Source organism: Thermobia domestica, chromosome 7 (genome assembly GCF_964235325.1).
Source record: "Thermobia domestica chromosome 7, izTheDome1.hap1.1, whole genome shotgun sequence".
In the NCBI taxonomy this organism is placed as follows: Eukaryota; Metazoa; Arthropoda; class Insecta; order Zygentoma; family Lepismatidae; genus Thermobia; species Thermobia domestica.
In genome coordinates, this window is record NC_137460.1 from 53,604,741 (window position 1) to 53,622,547 (window position 17,807).

At 31.8% G+C, this 17,807-nt stretch overlaps 1 protein-coding gene across 1 annotated transcript in view; it reads right to left on the reverse strand.

The window, feature by feature from the left end:
* tyn (trynity) overlaps positions 1 to 17,807 on the reverse strand; it is a 129,868-nt gene that overhangs the window by 27,222 nt on the left and 84,839 nt on the right. Inside the window, exon 3 of the mRNA XM_081764672.1 lies at positions 381 to 513. Within this exon, the coding sequence (XP_081620798.1) occupies positions 381 to 513 (133 nt within the window). The remainder of the gene's footprint in view (positions 1 to 380; positions 514 to 17,807) is intronic.

Genomic DNA, 17,807 nt, shown 5'->3' on the forward strand with positions numbered 1-17,807 from the left:
AACTCACAATAAGATAGTTAATGGCAATATGGCAAACTATTATGCGTTAGTTGCACATGCCTTTGGTGAATGGTTGACGTGCTTGCTTTATATTTGCGTTTTGAATATGGTTTATAAGTGTTGTGAATTAAAATTTATTGAGAACTATTTTGCCACGCTGTTTCGGATATTTTTTTGGTATATGTTTACCCTTTTATTTAAAAAAATCCAATATTTACTCTTAAAAATGATGTTGGTTTCCCCTTAATTATTTTTCTGTATCTTAATAAAATTGACGTGGATATTTCAATTCAGATTAAATTAACAAAACAAGTTATGCATTTTTAATTTCGGGATTGATATTCAAATAATCTGTATTGAATTTTAAAAAAAAACAATACCTGAAGGCAGCAGCTTGGCAATCTGGCTCTTCTCTACACCACCCTTGACATTCGTATAGAGAAAGATTTTTTACAGTATAATAAGTACTCCCTCGATAGTCCATTTCTGTTAGTTTCTCAAATGCCATTCGCCCTGTAAATAAATAGAAAAAAAATAATTAAAAATATGGAACAACTTTGCGAAATAATAACTATTAATGAATAATTATAGATAATATCTCATGCTAAAATTACATGTATTAATACGTTTTGCAAAACAGAAAAAAAGAAAACAAATTAGACAATTTCATACTGAAACACAAAACATCACAATATTTTTAAAATAATAAATGAGAAAATGCTAATAATGAGCTGCAGATTCCTTACAAGTTACACACACACACACACACACACACACACACACATATATATATATATATATATATATATATATATATATATATATATATATATATATATATATATATATATATATATATATATATAGTCCTGCAGGGATCTATTTCTCAAAGTAACAAGTCCTGTAATATGTTTTTACAAGTTCTACAATATAATAAACTAGAAATACTAGAATTTGAAAAAAATACAGTAGTATTAAGACTAGTAGTTCTGAGAAATAGGCTCCTGGTAATTTCATTATTAAAATTGTCAATGGTTGACAGAATATAGTTGCATGTGATAATATCTCTTAAGGAAATTCACATTGGTAAAAATTTATCATTATACAAACTCAGAGCAGAAAGCCTACCGAACGTACAAATTCCTGTATGCAGCTTTCTGAAGTGATATGAAGCTTTCTTTCCTTAGACCAAGCGATAACATTTAAATTTTTACCAATGTGACTTCCCTGAAGAGCCGCCTCTGATTTTGTATGCAATATTCTGATAATTCATAAGTGATCTTCGAACAATAAAATTTATTAATTTGATAGAATATGTAGAAATATGAAAACACATTTTCATAGTTGATATGATAACTGCAATTTTATGTAAGAAGATGAGATGCAATATTTTATTTCTAAAGTAACATGTGTAGATTTTAAAAAAAAATGAAAATGTTGTTTAGTTTTGACATTTGAGTGATTTTAATATTTTCTAGCTCAAAGTAAACGTAACACTTATCGAGCAGGCACCAGTTAACGGTAAGAATTATCGTTTCGTGATCGTGAAATTCTGGATTCAAATCTCGCGGAAGATTATACTGATTGGAGATTTCTAAAGTTTTTCTTTAATCCTGATTGGAGTATATTAAAATGGATTATAAAAGGCTATTATCCTTGATTTCCTTCCAAAAATTTCTTATCATCTTTATTACTGTTTTTAGAATAAAATCACTGTAGAAGAAGTATATAGAACTCTAAATAAAAATTACCAAATCGTACACAGTTCAGTTGAAAAATCAAAATTGAGTTCACAACTGCTCGTTTCGTGTTAGCTCTTCATTATACCCAATTTGAATAACATTAAACTATACAAGCTTAGAACTAGTGTCGTATTTTGGATGAAGACTCAAATCCATTCCATATTATTCGTCATAGTTTATTATTATTATTATTATTATTATTATTATTATTATTATTATTATTATTATTATTATTATTATTATTATTATTATTATTATTATTATTTCAATTTAAATTAAGATAATGAATAAGACCTAACTGGGGTCCAATTGATTCTGGTTGTAAGTGGATAATCAATTATCCTAAAATAAGTTTACTTTGAATAACCCTAAAATGCGTTAGCGTCAGACTTAAAAGCAAAATATTCATTATTCATTCATGAACAATACTGACGCACAACTGTAGGCACTGCAACCACTTAAAATATTAATTTATATTGAATATTAAAAACTATAAGAAGATAGCAAAACTGTGCAGGATATGTCTCGTTAGAAGTCTTCCGTTTCCTTTGCTCAAAGGCTATTGAGTTCTGGTTTCTGTTTGATCAAATCTATAGCTGCCATTGTTAGCACGTTCCTTACACTGCCATTAATCAACAACATAAAAAGGTTCATCCATGCGTTTCTTATTCTTTTATCACATTTTCCCTCCTAAGATGTAATTTTTGCAAAATCATTTAAGGTTCTCAGCACGCTTCACAGTCTTCTTTTTTCTCTTTTTGCTTAGCTGTATAGTTTCTTTTTCTTTTTTTTTTATCCTGCAAACCTTACATGACACAAGGGTGATTCAATCAATGACTCTCATCCCAATGTACATCCTGTTCCCTAAGTTCTGTTCAGTGACCTCCGACAAAAAGGTTAAGTCGTATACAAGAGTTTGAGAGAAAATTTGCTTCTTCATTGCATGATAGTTTTTTTTTTTTTTAATTCTTGTACGATTATTATGTATGATTATTTAATATTGCAGTATGAGATAAATATTTAATCATTTTACATTGAAAATTCAGTTGATAATAATAAGTGGTATCATTAGTTCTCTTTATAAAGAGACCTAAAATGCCGCAAATAGGTTTCAGTTCCGTTCCAATCGACTGCAAATATGTGTTTTCCAATGTAAATATTCACATATCCTTCAAATAGGATTATTCTAATTTACAGAATAAAAATTACTGAGTTGTGAATGTACTGGTAAGATAAATATCTGAAAGGTGTAATAATAATAATAATAATAATAATAATAATAATAATAATAATAATAATAATAATAATAATAATAATAATAATAATAATAATAATAATAATAATAATCGGTTAATTGACCACAGTATTTAAAACCCAGAAACTTGTTGTTTAGTGTCCCTTTTCAGAACCGATTCTACATGAAACGTGGACCTACAGCTTAAAGTGAATCCGAACCATTATTATGCACTCAAATTTCTCGGAACCCGCGCACTGAAGGTACGCGCTCTAGAGCCTATCTTTTTCAAGTGTGCCCTCGGAAAATATGTGAAACATTCTTCGGTCCCACTCCCACCGCCCTCTTACGAAGGAAACCTTCCCTTTGCTTTGGGGAAAGAAATGAATGACCTCGACTGCGTTGCAAATTTTGTCATTCAGTCGTTCGGTCTTAGCGAGTGAAAATCGTAGGCTACTTAGAATGGCTAAGAAGACAGTGTACAGCGAAGCCAGGGAAATGATTCGGAATAGCAACCCTATCCACATCCAACTGTTGAAAGATCTCGGCCACAGCAACTTGTTTCTTCTCTTTTGAAGGAAGTACGGGAAAACACACATCGACAGTAGCACCAGCAAGGACACATTTGAAATAAAAAGGCTCTAGTTACTAAACCAGCAGTTAGGGCTAACCTGGAAAGTTGATCCTAGTTTAATTTGGATTCATCGTTAACTAAGTCTTACAAAAAACTGAGTACCAGCTATGCTACTGATAATAGTTATGATGTAAATAGAATTATTGGAGAAAGTAATCGAATAGAATGTATTAATGTTACGCCTTTACTAGGAAATAACGTAAACCATTTTGTCTAAAATGAGACATTGGCCTATAAAAATCGATAGGTCTCATTGAGAGCTCAACAAAATTAGGTCGATGTGTAAATTCTTATGAGTAGTTTTCGAAGAAAACTAATTTTTGCATACCTAAAAATGTGTGTTGTACGATAACCATGTCAAGGAAAAAAAAACATTTTTGTTATTCTAAAAAGCGTTTCATTCGTTTCCAATAATAATTGGTAGTTTCTTTTATTCCGACAAAACAGATTACACACTGTTTACCAACAGATCGTATTAATAGTTGTTTGTCTTTTCTCCTAGCAATGGCTTTCGTACTCCTAACAGTAACGCACATACTGCTTATTATAATGAAAAAGAAAACATATGTAGCAAAAAGTTCACAACATAAGGTACCTCAACTTGTCATAAATATTAATCTCGAAATTATATGATCATCCTATGATAAATACAATATCAAAGAAGTAATAGGAACATCCTGTCACAAATACAATATCAAAGAAGTAATAGGAACATCCTGTCATAAATACAATATCAAAGAAGTAATAGGAACATCCTGTCACAAATACAATATCAAAGAAGTAATAGGAACATCCTGTCACAAATACAATATCAAAAAAGTAATAGGAATATCCTGTCATAAATACAATATCAGAGAAGTAAGATGAACATCCTGTCATAAATACAATATCAAAGAAGTAAGATGAACATTCTGTCACAAATACAATATCAAAGAACTAATAGAAACATCCTGTTACAAATACAATATCAAAGAAGTACTATTGTGTTTTTCAGATGTAAAGCATCACGGGCAGTAGCCAATGCTGTGCGATATTCCGCGCGGTGTTGCCGGATTTCGGACTCCCCTTTCCCTTCTCGCTCTTCCTCTAGTTGAGATTATTACACATACCTTGGCAACATTATTCACAATGTAAATATACTATTCCAGCAAACTCAAAGATTTTGGCTGTGTATCCTAGAAGTATATATAGCAACTGAATAACCTACCTATTAACTTATTCCAGTGGAACTGCTAAACGTTCGTCTTCAACACTACTTTCACTATCGTCTATGTCAATTAATATTTCGCCATTGTCTGAATCTGACTCTTGTAAATTTTTTATTATGAGTTCCAAAAATTGTAAACACAAAAAATAATTCTTCGAGCTTCACTTCGTAGCACTTTTTTTTTTTTTTTTTTTTTAAAGAAAATTCCGCACTTGTACTCGGTTTCCTTAAACACATTGTCAACTATAATTTTGGAGAACAAATGAACTACCACGAAAGAAAGCAACCTAGACACTGATGAATTCTGTTTATGCTAGAAGAAGAGAAGTTGCGTTCCTACACACACAATCAGCTCCTTTGCTTCCATGTCTGTTCCTATAATAACATACTCTTATACTTGATGTAGGTCTCACAACAACAATCCATCTGATTCGTAAGCAACACGATATGGTCGAGTTTGTTTTGGGTTACAATAATTTATGACACCACTCAGACGCCTGGTGCTTTTGCATCCCTGCTAGAGGAGTAAAGAAGGAGTACGTAATTGGCCACACATACGTAAGGTATTGAAACGAAGAAAAAAAATCATACTGCGTTTCTTCTGTCGAATAAGGAAGAATCTTGCATGAAGGCAATTTCAAAACAATATTACGAATGTCCCATACCTTCTGTTCTTCCACATGAGCTCCCGCCGGGAATCGAATATATATATATATGAATCAAATTGCAGAGGCTTGTTATTTAATTCAATCGCTTACTATTCTCAAGGGTGTAGAAACGGGGGAAAAGAGGGCCTTGACTTTCCAAACTATTTCCAGCCCCGAAATGAGGTTCATCTAGTATATGTTTAGTAAACTTATTTAATAGTTAATGCAAATTAGGAACGTTTATAATAAAATAAGATTTTTAAAAAGAGAAAAAAGAAAACATCATCAATACAGTTTCTGTACCTAATTACAAGGACGCTGATTTCTCTGTAAATTGGGGGGTGGGGGTGCATTCAGATGCAGAAAGCATATATGATGATTTTAAGACAAATTGCATTCAAATTATGCCTAATATTGCACATTTACAAATAAAATGAGGGGCCCTGGCTCCCTCAGTCCCCCCAGGATCTCTTACTACTATATTATTGCATAATAATATCTGAGTTGATATTTTTTCGAGTTTTTTCCTTTTAGTATTTTAACCTACATAAACACAAAGTCGGATAAACAGACTGCTAGAAACAGCATTTGTTTTCTTATGAATAGCTTATTGATTTATCTCTTACAATCCGCTTTTCAACTTCAGTACTGTCAAGATCCGTCTTTTGTTAAGGTAGCATCGAGAAAACATAATATGTGTATAGTATATATGGTGAGTTAAAATGCTTTCATATTCTGAAAGAGGTCATTTGTTCTGTTTTTAATGTGTGAAAAGGTTTCCTCCCCCTGAAAGTAATGTTCCCCTAAAACAACCTGTTGGTTACACCCCTGATTATCCTTTAATAAAAGTTGAGTTCCATTTCCAAATCGAAGAAAAATCCACTGGAAATTAGACGGGACTCAACGCTCGTTTTACTAATTGTTTTATATGGAAACCTTTCAAAGCGTGTATCATGACAACCAGTTGTCATAAAAAGATGTAGTTTTCACGTATGTGTTCGTAATTCTTTTCTCTACTTCGTAAAGTGAGCAGTTAATGTGCTAATACAATATTTCTAATAAGCGCCTCTGCTATTGTCAAGATTCGCAGTAGCGCGAGAAGTCAGCGTGCAGAACTGCTTGTCGCGAATTGTCAACACCGCTCAAAGCCAATTGGACGCCGCTCAAAGCCAATTGGACGCCGCGTAAAGCCAACTCAAGGCCATGCCGCTTCTCATCTGAAATCTGCTTTAGAGATGATGTAATGTCGCTTTATTATAGCCTATAACAAAAAAGATGTTGCACACTATTGAATGGTATTTCCTAACAATAATAATGTACAATCTATATACATAGTTGAAATTAGTAGTGCTAAAGTTATTCGATATTTTTATGCCATTATTCAAATGCTTTTTTGAAATTCGAACAAATACTTAAGTAATTATACGTTATTCAGATGTTTGTTGGTATAACTATACATTGCCTAATTGAGCTAAAAGTTTTCGTTACCCGATAATGGTTCAAATAATTTTCGTTATCCGAATAATTAATTGTTCGAATTTAACAGGAATAGTGGAATCATGTGAAACAAGAAAACTGACCACAGAGTTAAAATAGAACGGAAACAAAAAGTCTATATCACCTTCATGCTGAAAAATTGTTTTAGTTACGAGAGCAACCTGGAGAATCTAGATATAGGAACATAATTTACAAATCGTGAAAGTTTGTAATTTCTGATTTTTTATATCTACTTTAACTTATGATCTTACCATTTTTTTATTTGCTTTAAACAATTGAATAGAGTTGAAAGTGAATCTTCTTAAATTTCCACAACAAAAGGATACAAAACTGCTTGTCAACAGATGGTTTAGGAGAGCAGTCTCTGAGAAATAATGATAATTGACAGGACTTTGTGATTAGTTTCACATGAAAACATATTCTACAAATCAATAGTTAGATAGGAACCTGTTCATTTGGGCATGCGTTAATTTTTTTGTTTCCTTATGTATTAAGTTATATCAGTATTGTAAATGTACAAGTAGGACTAAGTTGGTTTCGTTCGGAAACAATTATAGTGTAATAATAATAATAATAATAATAATAATAATAATAATAATAATAATAATAATAATAATAATAATAATAATAATAGTAGTAGTAGTAGTAGTAGTAGTAGTAGTAGTAGAAACTGGATCCATTTGACTAAGGACAGAAGTCAATGGAAAGCTTTTATAAACGCGGCATTGAACTTCCGGGTTCCATAGGCCATAGATTTAAATAATAATAATAATAATAATAATAATAATAATAATAATAATAATAATAATAATAATAATAATAATAATAATAATAATAATAAGCATGCAACTTTACATAAATACAATGTCATACTAAAATGACATAGAACTAAAGTCCAATAGTAAAAGCAGACATTTTTAATCTTAATGATCTTGCTTTTATATCAATTACAATATTATGCGTCTTTATCCACGAAAATTTTAAAATGTTTCCATATACTAAGTCTATTATCACTTGATAGACAGAGTATATAGTAATGATATGCTTAGCGCAAAGCATGTTGTTAGTTAAAGAAAAAGAAATGAAAAGAAAGAAAATTCGAAATTGAGTTATAAACAGTGAAAGTCTTTTTTAAATATTAAAAGATGAAAAAGAACTTAATCCTCAAAAGACTATCAATCTTTATGTATAAGAAGAAGAATCTTCCGCCCACGTTCTTATAATAGACCATTTTAGAAGAGTAGTTATGACTGGTCACGCCATAGTGTACATAATAGTAATCTTCAAGTTATATGTGTGGAAAACGCACAATCATCTTATTTATAAACAAGTTCCTCGCAGCATTAAATATTAAAAAAAAAAAAGCCAGTTTTCAAACTTTGATTTTTGTTTCCTTTCAGGACCTCAAAATATAAAACCTGTATTTACCATATACTCCATAAAGGTCATCTACCTCACCATTTTCTGGTATAAGTAACTATCTTAATGCACTTGAGGGCCAGATGGCAGATGTAAGAGATGGTCTTAGTCTCTTGTTTTCTTTATGGTATTTAGGGGATAATCACATGTTTACACTTGTTTGCCTCTTAAGCCATTTCAGTTGCTATAAACTCACGCAGCCGTGAACTCAATCATGTAAAATTACGTTCTTTTTCTTGTTTAGGACAATTCCTCGTTACCATTATTCTGTGTTTTTTACTTTCATCAACAGCAACACCAATACCATTATGACATTTGCCATTATAGGAAAACGAAAGGAAAAAGATGCAAATTTACTCCGTAATATTTGTATACTGAACCAGAAAATAATAATTTTTAAAAAAGAACGTTTTTCATTATTGAACTTATTTATACACAAAATAAAAAGGAAAGTCTTCTTATATATATATACGTGAAACAAGTTAACTTTCAAAATTCATAGCTCCATTACTATGGAACCAATCGTAGTCGGAACAAGACATCACTGAGGAACTGATGATGAACTACTCCAGTACTTGCACACCAGTTTTTAGGAAAATAGGTGGAGATTGATCAAGTAGTTCCAAACAGTCTCTCTAAAAATGATTGTGCAAGTACCAAAGGTTCTGAAAGATGGATATTTGGATATTTCACGTACTAGTTCTTCAGTGATATCTTGACCTGACTATGATCGGTTCTATAGTAGTGGAACTATGGATATTTAAAACTCAATTTCTTCACGTTTTCGGCACGCTATAACTACGAAACTATGCACTTCCGACCAAAGTTTCATATGAACTCTATTCCCAAAATATTGTGAAAATTTTTGTAATACTCTGTATATGTACTTTCGAGCGTCTTGTTTAAGCTGGAACGTGTAATGACGAGGAAAAAAAAAAAAAAAAAAACAAATTTGAGATTTAACGCATGTACACATTTCGATCTCTATATACCTATGAAGGTTGGAATAAGTGATTTCAAAAGGTAGAATTAATCAATATTCTGACAATGATTCAAACATTCGTTTCTGGTATTTGAATAGTTGTTCGGACTATTACTCAAACGCTGAAAACGAAAATTTCAATATTCAAAATTATGGTAGAAAAATTTAATTGATCACTAAAATTACTATTCAAATAATTTTATTCTGACAGCAAAAACAGGAGACCCGAGAAGCTATCAATTTTTACTGCAACGTATAAGCATAGCCGTACAAAAAGGCAATGCTGTCAGTATTTTGAGTTCCTTCCCTTCTTCCCATAAGCTTGAAGAAATCTTTTACCTTAGATAGAACACTTTAACCTGGCATAAGGAGAACCTGAAGACAACCTGAAGAAAGTAGAATCTGTAGCATCAGTCTAAAGAAAAGTGTATTAGTTTGTCTGGTAGTTATATAGATAGATTGTGATTTGTTTGTTGAAAATAATATTGTAGTTCTGATTTCATGATGATGTGCATTGTTCTAAAACATCTGTAATACATTCAAATAATTGTTAACAATTTTTCGAACAATGAAAGTGAATATGAATACTCAAATAATGGTCGATAATTATTCGAACAATGTATTCAAGTAATTGTTGATAATTATTCGAACAATGAAAATAACTAATCGAATATTAAAAATAGTAGTTGATAATTATTTGAACAATGAAGATTGATATTCTAATGTTCAAATAAGGAAATAAAATTGTTCTTACATTAAAAGTAAATATTTGAATATTTAATAACGGCAGAAAACATATTCGAATATTTTAAACAACGATAGGCCTTATGGAGAGTCGTTTTGACGCATGCTTAGCACTATACTAAAGGCCTGACTATTGCAGGAAATATATGTTAGTCGAACTCTTTAGTATGGCACTAATCACGCGTCAAAACGACTCTGCATAAGGCCCAGTAAGTTTGATGTCTACGATTTCATTAATAGCTACCATTGTTTAATACAGTGGTTTCCAACCTTTTTTGACTGGCGACTCAATTTACTGAAGTCCCACGATACCGTGACACACTTCTTTGACTTTTTATTATTAATAATAATAAAATTATAATAAAGTAAGACTCTACAAAGTAGTGACTCTAGGTAGTGCTAAGAATTGTTGCTGCCACTGGAGGCGTTGACTGCAACAGTCTATTTCAAAATTGATTTGAACTAATTATTAAATACTTCGTGATTTTTAAATCTAAAAATTTCGCAACACACCTTATGGAACTGCGCGACACACCGGTTAGAAAATCACTTGTTTAACAGATCGAAATCAAATGTTAAACTTAAGATTGTTATGAGTTTCTAAGTTATTTTGGCTTCTTTCGTTATATTGAGATTTTCTCGAACACACATCTAACAATTTTAATTACATTTAAAAATTAAATGTGTCACTTATTACAATAAATATGTCTAAGGAAAACTCAGAAGAGGTAGGGTCAGTTCGTTGACAAGAGAAATGTTGTCTCAGTCTTTTAGACAAATAATCTTTCAGCTAATAGCGTTAAGTAAGAGGGGGGGGGCACTAGCAGGAACCGAAAGCAGGGAAAGATAGAGAGATTCTGGCTACGATTTTAAAAATCTAATATCATATATACAATATGGGCATAATTGTTTATTTTTATATTGTAAAATTACCAAATATTTGTTCCTTTACAGCGGTATAACCTGGTTTTCTAACAAAAGTAAACACATGTTATTATCTATGAACTTTGATAATAATATTTAGTCCTAAATAGATCTGTTATATACAAACTTGTGAAATATTATGGTATACAGACCTTTTGTTCTTAATGTATACGTAAAATAATAATATATGCAAAATAAAATAAAGATCAATTTTTACGACTATATGTATGTTTATCTTTAAAACATAAATCTTCATTTTCATTGAAAAATAAACTGAAATGATGAGACATACAGGGCGACATCAATTGTTTCTTAGTTATGGAGAACTTCACTATTTAAGACTGTCATAGACAAAAGCACTTTCTTCCACCGTATTATTTTCTCCTTTACTATCTCAAATAATGATACGTTAATGGCGATTAATTAAAATCGAAAATTTTTATCATAAAATGTCTCGAGCAGTAACTAAATATGTCATTGATGACCCTACATCAGTTATTCGTCTGTGAAAAGTCCAGAAAACGTTTTTACTGAGTTCGAAACTTAATGTGCAAAAGTATTTCTTCTGCACAATTTAATTTGTTACTTCCAATTGCTTTCTGGCACTCGAATTAATCATAGGTTACAGAAATGATTTGCTTTTCTCAATGTCTTTATTTGTCTTAGATTCTACTTAAAGACAGATTCGAACCTCATACCATTTACATAATTGTGTGCCACTTACCAGTAGAGCAGGAGTAAGATGTGTATTTTCCCCGTGGTTTAAAAAAAAAGTATATGGACACGTTGAAATTAGGAAACTGAAGTGGGAAGATAGATCGCAAATTATGATTGGGAATAACAATTAATTATGGATAATTACGATTTTACTGTCCAGATATACTTGCATACATCAGTTAATATACTCCAACATAAAGGTACTCTGACTTCTTACTGTCAGTGTCAGTACATATAGTGTCAAGAAATCACTCAGTTTTCCCAAATTCGCTTGTAAATGCGTTTTTCCAAAATCGAGACTTGGTTAAATGAATCTCTCGTATTCGAAAACTAGATTCATTCCATTTCGTAGAAAATAAAATAAAATAAAATAAATCTTTGAGTTTTATGTCCCACGCTTATGCCGGCTTGGCTAAAGGAGACCGTGATGATGAGAAATGAATAAAATGGTGGAATGAAGAAAGTGGGAGAACACCGAGAAATCCTTTGCATATGGTGTTTGACCACTACAAGGTTCACTTGGCATGAGCTGGGATCGAACCAAGGACCCCATGTACCAGAGGTGAACGCTTTACCACTGAGCCACCAGGGCCCCATTTCGTAAAAATCATTAGACCTCTTTCCACGATACTGTTTACAGCCAAACTTCCTTGTTTTAGACTGACGTGAGAGTAAATTTTGTCTAGAAGTTTATTTGAATACAATAACTAATAGTAGTTGAGGAAGATGGTGAAGTAATCCTATATCATTATTTTAAAAAATGAAGTCAAGATCACGATTTATAGCAGTGTAATATCATCAGTCATGTGAATTGCACCAATTCTCGAGCAGTGGAATTTGAAAATGAGAAGAAAGGGGTAATAAAGTAGCTGTTTCCGTAACATGTAGATGAGAAAATTTTGCTTGAGAAAGAAAAGAAAAAAAGATTTTTTTTTAAAAAAAATTAACACACGAAAGGATTTTGTCTCATTGAAGTTCGTTCTCGTGAGTTGTTCTGCCTCACAAACAGTTATTTTAACTTACGGGTACGTTTTCTGCTATGCCGAGAGCAAAGTTTTTAAAAATGACTACTACATTTTAGTCTGCATACGAAACAGAGTCCTCAAAGGAAGCTATAAAACAGTGGCAATGCAGGTCAAGGCCACTTTCTCAGCATATAAAGTCAAAGTAAACATAAAAAAAAGCTCATTTAAAAGATTTGACAATTAATTATATGACTTATTTACACCTCTAAACAAGCACTTAAAAACACGTTTAATTTGTCCCTGTTTCCTAGACAAGGTTTTCGTCCCGTTCATTCATTTTCATATATGGTCATGGTCAATATTTTTCTTTTGAGGAAATCGTTGCGGCTATTCTAATAGGTTGGATTTTATACCTAAATAGTGTTTTAACGACATTAGTGATTGCAGGTTAAATGTCCACACATTGCATTGGCTTATGTCTTCCATACGTGTTGTTCTTCATTATTAAAATCAGGTTCATGCTGAAAGAGATACTTCCCTAAAATTGTTAAAACAATGTTCGATCGCAAAAATATTGCTAATCTTACTTGACTAAATATATATATTTACGAAAAAAAAAAAAAAAACTGGCGACATCTGCTGAAGAAAATAAAGCGCACATCTTTACATATATCATAAATCAGGCATTCTCTAATAGTATTTGATAGTTTCGATAAATATTTCACACACAAAAAAGCAACCTTATTTAAGCTGCTTAGTCATCTGAGTCGAGATTTGAGTTTCGAAATATTTTGATTGAGAAGTTACTGTCGGTGCCATCTTAATAGCATTATGGACCCTGGGCAAACCAGTGTGCTGGAGTCCCTACGACAACCACTCACAGGAATGAAATATAAATGGACCTAAATGCATGTGAGGTGGCATCATGACAGGAATACTCCTGCAATACTAAGTCAGAGACAAATCACAATGTCTATTTGTTGTAACACAAGAACAATCTAGCAATTATTATTTTATAGTTTTGTGAAATATAGACCAGAGGTGAGTTATAATCATTTTTGTTTTCAACGTCACATCGGCAATGCTCATTTCCCAAGAAGGCCGCATATAATACTTTTGAATAGCTCTAATTTTTGTAACTGATTTTAGTTATAAGTTACATTAACCATGTAAATGGAAATAATATAAAAACTATATTATTTGACTTTTATGTAGCTTCTGAATTATAGTTTTCGTATATTTGATGTCCCTTACATGTTTTTGCATTTTTCGCAACAGGCGAAGAAGACCACACTTTATGACTGTAAAAGCCTCAGGTTTCCTACCCCTGGTCTAGACTACTGTGTGTTAGTATTTATTAATGAGAAGTCATTTGACACTCGCCGAGCAAGTGCCCATCGGGCCCATGCGTTCATTCTATATCCTATCTTACGTGATATCTTTTATTTTCGAATTTAACATGACTGAGGTTTTAAGAAATATGATCTCAGAGTTTAAGTAGAATCCAAAGATCGTGCACGGAAATGCTAATACTTGAGTCACTAGCAAGCATTCTAGCCCGTCTTGCTAGCATATACGAGAAACAGTAGCTTTAAATTTTGCCTAGACATTTCATTACAAGTACTAATTTGACATAATTGTTAATGTTTTTGGCACCTTAGAAGAATATTGCCCTTCGTTGTTAATTCACCAGCTTAGAACTGAAAGTTTATGAGTCGTGGACCTAATGGCTTGTCTTTAATAATAATAATAATAATAATAATAATAATAATAATAATAATAATAATAATAATAATAATAATAATAATAATAATAATAATAATAATAATAATAATAATAATAATATAATGTGTGGGTTTGTCTGTATGTGTATGTGTGTCTGTCATCATAGAAAGAAACCACCAAATTTGTTATGTAAAAAGATATTAACTAGGTCTAATTGCCACGAAACAGTTTCTTTTTTTTTTTCATCTTGGGGAAAGGAAGGAATCGGAGGGATGAAACGTTGTTCACTAACGCCTCACCTCTATGCAACCCTACACTACTTCTTGCTATGCGGGGATACATTACAGCATAGGATAAATACACAGGTAATGAAAATATTGTGGATAAAGTCTTTAAGAACATTATCACTCCTCTGTTTTTATCCAGGTTCTGAATTAAGACCTGGCAGCGACGGGTGTCTACAGCTAGTTGTATGAAACAGGAAACAATAAACTAATGACACTAATATATACGGTGTCTCAAAAGTTTCCTGACATAGGGTAACTCTGTTATTGTCAGAGCTACAACAAAATGTAAGAGGGGAAACCGTCTGCAAATCTGTTTTCAATCAACAGTGAATTAACTTTTTTAAATCGGACAAACCATTTGGGCTGTACACTCTTTATTTGCCCAGTGTTAAATGAAAATGATACAAATTGATTTTACAGTATTTCATTAAGTATTGTTTACTTGTCTAAAGCTAAAGCCATTTGAGATGTTATAGATATACGTATATATATTACTAAAACTAATATAGGCAAATAATCTATCTTACATTTGCGTTGTGTTAGTAAACGCTTGAAACGAATGGCTGGAGAACAGTTAAAAGGGTTTCAAGTTTTATGAAAAGGAAAGTGTACTGTATGTACAAATTTTAATAAATGAAAGAAAGCATAGCTAACTCCTTATGAAATAAGCACAGTATGTATTCTGTATGTTAAATGAAACTTTCTCAGTCATGTAAGGAACTCCAGCATATTTTTCCAAGTTTCTAGTAGCACCATTCATTTTATTTACTTTGATCTTATTCTTATTTCGTTACGAAACGTATATATAATAACTCTGTAGATTAGACCCTTCAGTTTAAATACGGGCCTCATATAGCCGTACGACGTTAAATTCAAAATCAACTCAATTGAAAGGCTAATAATGATTTCATTTTAAGCAAATGTTCTCAACCTATTTCATACGTAATTTCCGGTTTGTAATAAGCTATTTTTAAAAAATCTGCTCATCGCTTACTGTTGTATTTTGACTCTATATGTAAGCCGTATATAGGAATAGGAATAATAGTTTGATAATCAGTAAGGAAGTAAAAGTTAGTCTATCGAAATGCAAAATAATCTATAACAAGAATTTTAGGAATGACCCAAAATGCATCAAAAGATTGCGATCTTGGCCAATAATTAGTTATTGGATAAGGGACCACAAATTTTTTGAACGGTTCCTAAATCGAGTTTTCGTATTTTCTACGGAATAAGCACATCATACTGAGTTAAACGATAGTTTGGGTTCGGCTACACTGTATAGATATAAGGCGCACAAGAAATTTTTTGATTGAAATATATTGGATCTTTTGAGCCAAAAAATGTTTTCTCCGCTACCAGATCCTAATTATATTTACTTTTCCCCCTTGACCACCAGATTGAGAAACATGCTTTAACGATCAGGGTTCCTTCGGGAATTGCATGTAAATTTGGTCGAATGTAACTACAGCTACTTAGCTAGAAGTAAATTATTCTTATTAATAAAAAAAAAAAATTCTCACAACTTTATAAATTAACTGTTTCTAATCAAAACAGACGATGAACCTCTTACATATTTATAAACTAAATACGTATATATTGAAAACCCTTTATGTAATTCTTTATAGTATTGCTTATTTTATTAATTTCAATTTTCATTTACTCAATAAACGAAACGAAATTAAATTTTAAAAGAATATTATTTCTTTTCTTTTGTTTCTTTTAAAATCATTTGATTTACACGAAAGTTAAATAAGAAGAAAAGTAAACCTAACGGAAATTGATGTAGTGTTGCCAGGCAATGCACTCACTCACTTACTTGTCACTGTCTATAGCTTGGTAAGGTAACATCAATGAGAAATTCCTGACAGGTTTTTCATCACGGAAGTAAGCCTAACATCGTCACTTTAACATAATAATCGTCTGTGTTAAATGTTTCATTGCCCGACCTGGCTATTTCCTCTGTTATTGCATGTCTCTTCACTAATGATTCTTTCTTTCTTTTGTGAAGTTAAACTAAATAAAAATGTAAGGAAACGGAGGGGAAAACACAGAAACATAACAGAAATTAACCAAAGAATTCCCTCTTTATATTTAAAGATTCTATGTTTGCGATGCACTCCATGGGAAATCCGTAGAGATATATGAAGATGTCCTTTTTTAAAAAAAGAAAAGAAAAGAAAGATGGTTGTTAGTTTTGAACTCTTCTTCACGTAATGCATCCCCCTACTTCTTATTTATATGTTTATATACTACGCACAGTGACGTAAAACGGAATAAAGAAAGAAAGAAAGAAAGATGATCGAAAGATGCTGAATATTTTTAGTTTATACATTTTTATTTTCTTTTTCGCCTCTTCTTTCTTTCCATTTCTTTCTTTCTTTTGTATATACTTTGTGTTTCACGGTCGGTTTACTGAAAATTCAACCGAGAAAATTAACATCAGCGTGTCGAACACCAAGTTCTGTCTCTCTCTCTCTCTCTCCCTCTCTTTTTGTTGCTGTTATAAAGATTCTTTTTTGGGTGCCTATCAGGAAATGTTCAAATGGTCTAGGTCGGGTCGATGACCAGGTTTCGGAACTGAAAATTTCAACTTCCCATAATTCACAATCATCTAATTATTACGGGTGTGAAGGATTTTTTGGTGAGAATTGTGTTGAAATGAGTACAATAACAATGGAATTCTCTTTTACTGTGTGGATAAAACTTAATAACTCTTTTTGTTGTTGTTGTTGTTGTTGCTGTTGTTCTTAATAGGAAGAGGAAATGTTACCACACACACAGGTTTTTCATGTGTATTCTGTGACATTTTACATAAACATATTTTGCAGTCTTACTTAATAAACTCCTACAACAGGGGTGCCCACAAGGGGGGGCTATGACGCAAAGTGCGTCATTGAAATATTTGGGGGGTAAAAATCTGTATAAATATATTTGAGGGAGTGAAAAAATTAATCGAAAAGAAGATTTTTTTCATGGAAGAACACCTACGGGTAGACAATTGGGGGGGGGGGGCACCACTGCCTACAATATTGTTAACTACACACAAAAATTGTGATTTTGAACATCACTAGTGAACAGGTAAA